At 37.9% G+C, this 10,658-nt stretch overlaps 1 protein-coding gene across 1 annotated transcript; it reads right to left on the reverse strand.

Annotated features, from left to right (window-relative positions):
- Positions 1-4,131: 4,131 nt before the first annotated feature.
- LOC129092717 (transmembrane protein 41A-B-like) lies at positions 4,132-10,658 on the reverse strand. The gene is made up of 5 exons (XM_054600736.1): positions 10,421-10,658; positions 5,361-5,511; positions 5,021-5,182; positions 4,500-4,638; positions 4,132-4,367 (listed from the first exon to the last, which is right to left on the reverse strand). Exons 1-5 carry the CDS (start codon positions 10,561-10,563, stop codon positions 4,132-4,134), a joined length of 831 nt encoding a protein of 276 aa, XP_054456711.1. The 5' UTR covers positions 10,564-10,658.

A 10,658-nucleotide genomic window follows, 5' to 3' on the forward strand; every position in this document is an offset into this window, starting at 1 on the left:
AAAACAATAATTGCAACAGACTAATAAGAATATAATAAGTGCTACAAACTACTACGAATAGGATAAGTGCAGTAAACAAATACGAATTCAATAAGTGCAACAACTAATACGAATGCAATAAGTGCTACGAGGAAGGCTCAGGGTAGTACTTTTTGAAGAGGTGAGTTTTCAGCCTGCGCCTAAAGATGGGCAGCGACTCTGCTGTCCTGACGTCGGTGGGGAGTTCATTCCACCACTGAGGGGCCAGGTTGTACATGTAAAAGGTCCTTAGAGTGTAAAACCTGAAGTCCACGCCTAAAAGGAGTTACCCTCCCCCTCAGAAACTCCTGAGCTCCTGAAATGGCTCCATTGAATTCTCTCCTTCACTTCCGTAACTTTATGAGGTCACAATGTAACTTTATGAAGTCATAATGTAACTTTATGAAGTCATAATGTAACTTTATGCGGTCATAATGTAACTTTATGAGGTCACAATGTTACTGAAGTGACGTAAAACTCCTTCTGGCTAGTTTGGCCCTCAAACAACAAAAGAGAGAGATGGAACTGGAGCTCCAGAGGAAGAGTTTTTTTAAAAGTGAAACGTTGACCAATCACAACAGAGCGGGCTAGCTGACCAATCAGAGCAGACTTTCTGGAGGGAGGAGCAAGCGCTACAACGGAGCATTTCAGAGAGAGGGTGAGAAGAGGTGCTGCAGGACAGCCAGGATGAGAAAAACAAGGAGGATTATGAGCATTAACGCATGAAAACATGTTGTAACTGTAACTTGAGATAAAAATATGCACCCGGAAAATAGCATAATAGGCAATGTTTAAGTTCTTGAAGAAAGGGTTTTTCTCTCATGTCTACAAAGTGAACGGAGGGAATCCTTGATGGATGAAGTAAAGTGTTTGTGTTTAACAACAGCAAAGTTATTTCAAATACTTCAAACTGTCACACAACTCATGCAGTACAATCCAAGTCTCATTCATCCAGTCGTATTCTCTACTTCACAAAAACATGGATCTTCACCCACATCATAAACAGGAAGTGTTTTAAATAATGCCAGTTTGCCGATAATGCATTAGTGTTTGTGAAGTAGTGTGGACACGAATGAATGAATGAGACTTGGATTATTCTGCACCAGTTGTTTGAGAGTTTATAAAAGAATGTTTTGATATAGTTTTGCTTTTTTTATGCAGCCCACATTTACTTCCGTTTATCATGACTTTTGTCCGTTGATTCTTTGTTCACTGTTGAGGCATGACAGAAAAATCTAGTTTTCTTCAAGAATTCAAGGTAACACATGGTGAGTCATTTATAAACAAATGATCATTTTGGAGGTTGAAGTATTTGAGACATTTTTGAAAATCACCAAAGCCCTTTTTCTAAAACAAATCCATTTTAATTTTACCTTTTATCTTGCTACACTTTATTAAGAATACAAACGTATACGATTACAGTCCTAAACTAGCTTATAATGAACACTGAACTGACATAAACGTTTATTATGAGTGTAGGCTGTAATTCATTAACACTAATGAGTGACCGGCAGCACTAACTACACCACAGCTACCGTTTGACTGTTATGTTGCTGCTGATTTGTGATATTGTTACTATGAAGTTTACAGTGTTGGCAGGGTTGTTCAGCAGAAGACGGGTGGATGATGATACATATGCACACATGAGCTTTCACCTGAAGCATTAAATCCCCCAAAATAATATCCCTCTGTTCTTCCGGAGCCCTTTCTCTTCATCACAAACCTCCCGGAAATATATCGGATGTGCATATATGTCCATGTGTGCATCTTCTGCCAACTGACACCACATTTGAGTTCATGCATTTCACGTCAGGTCCTTGTGTGTTTACGAGTGCCTGTCTATGCCAATGTGAAGGTGTGTGTTTGTGTGCATGAACAAACATGTCTTTGAGTCTCTACAGTGTGTGTGTGTGTGTGTGTGTGTGTGTGTGGGGGAAAGAACAGAGAGATTTTAACCAGTGTGTGGTTGGGACACAGGATAAGTGTAACTGGATGTTTTAAGTGTGTTGCTGTTAATCAATCAGGGTCAACGACTGTGTGACCGACAGAAAGTCACAAATAAACTGTTTGCATCCAAAAATCCCACGTTTCTCTTTGTCAGCACACAAGAAAGTATTGATTCTGATTCAAAACTGAAAGATGCAACTGTGAACAGACATTACAGATATTAATACGTAATACACAAGATGTTTGATTTAAAAAACAAACAAAAAAAACTTTTTCCTTGAACTTTTTTTGGTCAAAGAAGAGAACAAAAGTCCTGAGACCTACAGTAAGCCATCTAAAACTTAAACAACATTGTCAATAACCAAACCAACTTTTTTTTTTTACTTGCCACAGTAGTCATAAAACCTCCTCTGGACTGTGTGGACAAAAAAACGTAATGAAACAATTGATTTGGGTGTTTTTGACATTCACAGCACTCAACAGTGGAACCAGAGACTCAACTGATCAATAAAAACATGAATTCACTCCATAACTGTAAAAACCCTGAACTTCACTATGTCAGGCTACAATATGAGATTTGATATCCAAAATACTTCAAATATATTTTATAAAAGATAATTAAATTACATTCATCCTGAAATGTCTCTAAATAATACAGTAGATGACACAAATCTTTTTCTTTTTATCAAGGACATCGGTTTCAGACTGAGTTCAGGGAAGAGGTGAGGTAGTAAACTCTCCTCAGGTGAAGTCAAGGTGCTCTTGAGCAAAACAATTAGCCTGATCTGTAAGCAGCAAGTCTGCAGTAGAAACATGTGACCAAATGACCATCATGAGAAGATCACACCTGAAGTGTCCTCTGTGATTGCAGCCACAGCTACATTAAGACATGTGAAAGTGCTTTAAGGAAAAAAAGACAGAAACACGCTCAATCTTTAGACATAAAAAAGTCCAAATGTGCTAAAAACGTTTTTAACCCTAACCCTAGAACCGTAACGGCTTCATACTAAGTAAACACGTGAGGAGAAGAGACATTATTGTCCAGCTGGTTAATTGTCTGATCTCCATAGTCCTCCATAGTCCTTTGCAGCTCTTTACTACTGAGAAAAATTACTTTCAAGCTCAAGTGATAACTTTGCAGTGGACAGAAGGTCCGTATTTACAACTGCAGTCACAGTGGACGGAGAAAAAAATGCACAGCAACAACGTGATGCACAGCAGACGACTAACAGGTGATTGCATGATGGATGGAAACCAACAGAATGACAGCATCCAAGAGTCCACAGTATCTCAACAATCGACTGAAATCTAAGATGTAGTTTGGTAGTTTGTTCATCCAGGATCAAGCTGCACCTGACGGGCGGACACAGAGAGCAGGACTCCGGTGGGACGAGAGGAGGTGGACTCTGTGTTTACATCATCATGCTTGAAGTTCAAACACAGTCAAAGTTGATGGACAATGTTTTTCCTCATTTTGAATTTCTAATGTGAAGATGTCGGCCATATTACCTTCCCAGAGAAATGTTTTTGTTGCTGCCTTTTACATTCCATGTGATGCAAATTAAAGAAATGCACCACAGGAAAGGACTACGGTCTTTGTTTTGTTTGTCATGTTTTTTTTTGTTTTTTTCATGGGCTACAACGAAAATGTGTTGTGCATCCGTGTGTTGCAAAATGACAATAAATGATATCTAAAATCCTTGAGAAATCCATAAACGAATCAAAATTCTCATTCCTCTGGGTTAAATCATTTAAAGCCCATTTTTAAGATGTCTCATGTCAAGACGATTAGAGTGATTTCATTGAATTAATGCTGTAACACTGATCATCACAGTATTTTCCAGATGATGAGATCACTCTCAAATTAACTTATTTCATTTTAATTTTAGAAGATTTCTCCTAAACTTTAACTCTATGTAATATCATGTAGAGATGTGTGGGTAACCGTAGCCTTAAAGTCTGGTGAAACATGACCTGAGGACATTTCCAAACTTTCGGAACAGCTCATACTATAAGTATGATAGTCGTTGGTGTGACCTTACAGAAATCACAAGGCCCAAGTGGACAAAAGGTCACATGCCTGTCAGTGGAGAGAGTTTTCCTCCATCTCAATTCTCCTGATACAGGGATTCCAAACCCGACGTTTCCTCTTATTTTGTCCCAGAATCACCGTCTCTTCAGCTCCTGCTTGACATCAGCCCGGCTGGACCCGTTACTGTCCATGTCCTCCACCTTGAGGTGAGCTTTTCCGTAGCGTTTGATCAGCGCTCCAGGGAGCAGAGCCATGAGGGCGATGGCCAGGAGCTGAGCCAACGTCGCCCAGGAGAAGATATCATCCAGGGAGGAGATCTGTGACAGGATGGAGCCCGTTCGAACGCAGATGAAGTTGTAGGGAATCAAACCTGGAGGAGGATAAAACAGCCGAGTCATCATTGTTCGAGTTTTGAGTGTGTTTTTATGGTGTCTGTGTGTGTGTGTGTGTGTGTGTGTGTGTGTGTGTGTGTGTGTGTGTGTGTGTGTGTGTGGAGTCTCACCTATGAGGACTGAGAAGAAGAAAATGGACATGGGGATGTTGAGGACGGGACAGGTGATGTTAAGGAACCAGTTAGGAGTCATAGGGAAGAAACGGAGGAAAAGGAGGAAGAAGAACAAACTGCTTCGGTTTTCCTCCACCTGACAGAGGGAGGAGAAAGGAGACGGAGAGAAGGAGGAGAAAAGGACAAAGAGGCTGAGAAAAAATGGGGGGAAAAGTAGAAAAAAGCAGTAACAGAGTGTCTACATGAGAGGTACCAACAAATTCAATATTTTCTAATTTATATTTAAATGGAAAAGAAATGTGTTTTTTCCTGTAGTTTTCATTGTTTTTTCACATTATAAATCTGCAAAATGCACAACGGAAAAAAAATATTTTGATGTCAAACTTATACTAAATTGAAGAGGAATGAAAACTTTAGTTTGAAATGATAAATTAGCATAAAAGCAAATCGCAGAGGTTGGGATGTAAGAAAGAAAATAAAAGCAGTTAAAAAGTCAATGACCTGACGGACACGCCTACCTTCCTCTGCAGCAGGTCCACCTTCTCTGGGAAAAACTGAACCACGTGCTGCTTTCCAAACGTAGCGGAGAGCAGGAAGCAGAAGCTGGAGCCGAAGGTGGTGAGCAGGCAGGCCAACACCAGACCCTCCCAGGGCCCGAATATCGCACCGGCCAACATGTTCTGAAGGAGGAATAGACGGATCGGAGTACATTTGTGTCAACCAGAAACTGTGCATCATTCCTCCATGTGTTTGTCAAAAGTTCCTGTGTGAAAGTAGCATCAGTATTTGGAAACTAGTAAAGAAAACTGACACCGTCCTACATGTCCTAGATGTGTAAGTGTGTTCATTCCGTCTCACCAGAAAGGAGGAGCCCGGTATGGCGAAGGACTGTTTGTAGAGGTAGGCGCTGCAGAACAGCAGCAGAACGTAGCCGTGATGTTCTCTTTTGTAGAACTTGAGCATCTCAGCGAGCTCCCGCAGCTCGTCCAGGTCCGACGGGAACTTCAGCCTGGATGGAAAGACAGAACACGTCAAGACTTACAGTACCTCGTCCTTTTTGATTTCCTACGTCTCCCAGAATGCCTTTCGTTATAGCCCGAATAATACCTGATTTTTGAGTCTGATACTTTAAATAGATATATATAAATTTAAAACAAATCCTGTAACAATAAATCAGTCAATAGTCCTCAAAGTAGAAAAGTAGAAATGGACCTAAACTGCAGACACGTCTCCTTGATTCTTGTTCCCTACCTGTCCACCACACTTCCCTTGTTCACCTGCTCACCTGTTCTCACCTCCCTCATCAGTCGTTCACTACAAATGCCAGCCAAGAGAACCCTTGTTGGTTTTTTTTGCATTTTGGGTCCTTCCACTGCTGCCTGCAGACAATACTGCAATAAACTAATATCATCTTAATTATTGCTTTAACTCTAGTTTTCATCATTCAACGGAAAACATCCCAATTACCAACCCATCACCCCACAGCCGACAGATCTCACTGTGGACAGCGTTCTTAAGGACGATTTGTTTGGTGGAAAGTATTTTTTTAAGAAAGCATTGAGTACTGAGGATTATCAAGATTTACATGGACTTTCCTCTCATTACATGGATTATAACATTTGCAGTCTTTTTACCTGAAAAATCCATTCACCTACATTGTATTAGTGCATTAGCTGAAAAAATACCTGCATGACGAGAGTGGTAAGAGATCTTTGTTTGGTTTGGTTTATTCAAGTATTCAAGGCTGCAGATTTTTATAGCATTTGCCTCATCATATTCCTTTAAATAATCCTGTTTAAGATTATTAATAGCTGGCTGTTGAGTTGGTCCTGCTGCTGATGTCATTAAGTTTATTATTCAACTCGGTTTATTGAGATCTCTTTTTTTCATTACTGATGTTGAATGTGAAATGACATGTATCTCGACAATAACGGATTTCTTTCCTACCTTCATAAATGCATAATTTAAACATTGTTTTATTTGAGTTGATTATGCAGTTTCCCACAGTTTTGTTTATGGACCAACACGTTAAAGTCATACAGTGACATTTATAACGCTTCATAGAGAAAGAAGAGGAAAGCTCACATTAGAGGATTGGAGAAGTGAGTGAGAGAGTAACAGGATACATTTGATTGAGGGACAGAAATAGTGTCGCTGCCTGTAGACTTGAGCAGAGGGTAGAAAGAGAGACACACACACACACACACACACACACACACACACACACACACACACACACACACACACACACACACACACACACACACACACACACACACACACACACACATACACACACAACACACACACACCAGAATCCCCCCGTTGAAACTCAAGATGCCGACTTCCTCTCCCACCTGCTCCGACTCTCAGCAATCCTCGTTCCTATTGGTCAGACATCAAACATGCTGTTCTGTCATTGGTCAGCAGCTCGATGATGCGTGAGCGCTCTGACGCGTGAATCTGAGTGAATGTGTGTGTGTGCAGTAATTAAGGAGGGAAATGTGTCAACGTGGCCACTTTAATTTGGCTATTGCATAATCCCATGAGAAACATTCTGTCTCTGCACATGACCTATATATATATATATATATATATATATATATATATATATATATATATATATATATACATTACACATACAGAACAGATGAGGTTTTATCACAACTAAGAAGTGATGTAAAGTTTCAAGTATCACGTTTTTTAAGAATGTTTTTCAATATTCATCCATAAATTAATTCAGCAATATTACATAGTCATATTTTATTTATATAAATTTTGGTTCTCTATAATATTGTGATATTTTAACATTATAAAGATGAAGGCTTCAAATAAGCCGAGTGGGTTTTCTGCTTTTTCCTTCACTGTGTTATTATTTTTCTACTTGGTATGTTTGTGTATTTTTAAATTGTGCAAATAAACTAAACTTAATTTTTTGGTAACTTCATAAACTGGTAAGAATGTAAAATGTCATAAAATAGCCATCAATAAATCTCCAGATCCCAAAATGATCTTTACATTTTTCCAACACGCAGTCCAGAAGAGAAATGTAATTTACAGAGATTTTATACAGAAAAAAGCCCCAAATTCTCACTTTCTAGAAGTTGGAGCCCACAAATATTTGACAATATTATCGATAGGGGTGTAAGAAAAATATTGATACACTTGAGTATTTGGATATTGTGTTTTGTGATAATGGTTTAATTCCCAAAATACTATTTATTTTTAATAGTTTTCATACAAAGTACAAAAACTTAGTTTACTTTCTGACAACGGCTTCGCTCTCACACAAAAATGACCAATTCCAACTGTTCTGATTGCATAAAATTCACCTTTTTTTTAAAAAAAAAACTGACTTTCTGCATATGATGCTTGTTTTCCTAAATTCAAATAAAAATCATGTAATATGTCAACTCGCTTACAGTATCTAAACATATTCAATCTGAACCCCTGTATCATGATAGATACGAATCATATCACCAGATTTGTGTCAACACACAGCCCTCTTTATCAAAGTTTATTAGTAGTTTGACATCATTGTCGCTGTAAAAGCAGCATGAAATGACTATCAGATGTCACCATTTTTTGGCCATTTTTGAGCCGGACATCAAGAACATTTAATTATGAAATAACTTTAATAACCTGCCATGTGCTATTAATCAGCTGTTTATGCATTGATGAATGTTACATAAAGAGGTTTATCAGAAGAGTCCGGTAATAGAAAAAACATGCAGAAATATGGTGTATGTCGGGATATTAAAGAGGAAGTATTATCATTTTAAGCATGTTTTACTGTGGTTTGTTATATGCCGATCTAAACTCACTGAGTCAGTTTCATTATTATAATTTTAGCATTTGATTTAAGGATAACCCTGCATAAACTGTCACTTTAATTTAACTGTTATTTTGTTGTTTTTTGTATTTGATGAGTTTTCTTTTGTTTGAATAGACGCAGTGTTTTAATAAACACAACTTTGCCGGGTGCAATCACGCCATGTTAAAATGACCTGATAAGTAACTGTATAATATGAGTCATATCAATGTAATGAGTGCTAACACACACACACACACACACACACACACACACACACACACACACACACACACACACACACACACACACACACACACACACACACACACACACAGATGGGTACTGCTCTTGGCCTCAGAGTGTCTTGGTTGGCGTTATTCTATCATCCCTAGACGACCCTACACTTGACTGTCTGGCACATTGCATCACACACACACACACACACACACACACACACACACACACACACACACACACACACACACACACACACACACACACACACACACACACACACACACACACTCTGAGGAGTAATGCGATCAGTCCAATATGTACTAACACATTTATTATTTTAGTGCTATACTGACATCATCATTATTATTATTACTTGTCTTATTTATGCAACAGATCTGAAGACCAATATGAGCAGAAAAAGATCAAATCAAATATTATGAGAGGTGACAAATGTTGCGCCCAGATCAACACAAATGTCAAAAACCTGATATAAGTTCATTTGACTTGACTGGTATTTAGAAGGGTTATTAATTGCTTCATGCGGTGCCGTCATAGGGATCCTATCCCAGCATGAACTGGGACAGAGGAATGTAAACACTGTGGTGTCATGGTAAATATGAGGAGGTCACAAGATTATTAAAAGGTGTGATCAGCACAAACATCAATTTCTGCTTCACAAAATGTTACATTAAGGTCACACAACCTGTGATGACGGGTCATAAGCAGATTTATTACGGGGGTTCTGGACCCATCACAGAGGGGACTTTCAGAGACTGGAATTAAAAAGTTTCACAATCACTGCTGAGTGAGCAATTTAGTATCCAAGCCAGCTGAAGTTCAGAAGAAAAATCAAACTCTACACAGTTGAATTTACCAGAATAACTTTAACTGTTATGTCAGTTTAGTGTAACCTATATATGTAGAAGTAACAACAGTAAATATGTTATTGGATTTTTTATTCTAGTATTTTTTATGGCACAGGAAGTATAATTTGTGCATTTAAGGTAAAAGCAAAAAAATAAAATAGACTAAACAAATTTATTATAATTTTAGAAATACTCAAGTAGCAAAATCTTAATGTAAGTAAAGTCCTATAATTTCATATAATATTTTAGTTATTGTGGATTTTTAAAGTTTTTTTACTTAATATTAAACAAAAACACAACAATCTGGGGGGAAAAAAACAATTTAGAATCCAGTTGGGGATTATATAAAATAAAATAAAATAAAATAATCCTTTATTAGAGCGGGGACATTTGCAGGATTACAGCAGCAGAGAGGATAGTGCAAAAACAAGATCAAAACAATTATTATAAATAATAACACAGTAAAGAATATTAAGTAAAAAAACTTTAAAAATCCACAATAACTAAAATATTATATGAAATTATAGGACTTTAATTAAGATTTTTACTTGAGTATTTCTAAAATTATAATAAATTTGTTTAGTCTATTACATTTTTTTGCTTTTACCTTAAATGCACAAATTATACTTCCTGTGCCATAAAAAATACTAGAATAAAAAATCCAATAACATATTTACTGTTGTTACTTTTATAGGTTACACCCAACTGACATAACAGTTAAAGTTATTCTGGTAAATTTGTGTAGAGTTTGATTTTTCTTCTGAACTTCAGCTGGATTGGATACTAAATTGCTCACTCAGCAGTGATTGTGAAATTTTTTGTCTTATTTTTCATTGTTATTTTGTTGTGCATTCCCAATGCATATCTTGAAATTCAATAAAATATAAATAAAAAAATATATAAAAGAGGAATAACTTAAAAAAAAAAGTGGTTTCTTTTCTATTTTATAACAATAAATAACAAATAAACACTCTAAGTTTGAACTTTTCTCTTCTCAGTACCTGTACTCCTGCACTGCCCCGTCCTCCACCTCCTCGGAGCCCGGGTGGTGGTGCTTCGGTCCCGGGGGAAGGTGAGTGGACAGCAGGTAGAGAAAGACGCTCGAAGCCGCCAGAATGGCAGCAAGGCCCACTAAGGACCGCATGTCACCGGGTCAGGAGAACCAGGAGAACCAGGAGAACCAGGAGAACCAGGAGCAGAGGCAGTGTTTACCTCTCTCACCGGGCAATGAGCTGCGAA

Source organism: Anoplopoma fimbria, chromosome 6 (assembly GCF_027596085.1).
Source record: "Anoplopoma fimbria isolate UVic2021 breed Golden Eagle Sablefish chromosome 6, Afim_UVic_2022, whole genome shotgun sequence".
Lineage (NCBI taxonomy): Eukaryota > Metazoa > Chordata > Actinopteri > Perciformes > Anoplopomatidae > Anoplopoma > Anoplopoma fimbria.

Excerpts from the sequence above, each read along its gene's own strand:
- LOC129092717 (XM_054600736.1), bottom strand. The coding sequence starts at position 10,563 with ATGCGGTCCTTAGTGGGCCTTGCTGCCATTCTGGCGGCTTCGAGCGTC. Across the intron at positions 5,512-10,420 it reads GGGGCAGTGCAGGAGTACAG|GCTGAAGTTCCCGTCGGACC; the intron begins GTACTGAGAAGA and ends CTTTCCATCCAG. Across the intron at positions 4,639-5,020 it reads TGGACCTGCTGCAGAGGAAG|GTGGAGGAAAACCGAAGCAG; the intron begins GTAGGCGTGTCC and ends TCCCTCTGTCAG.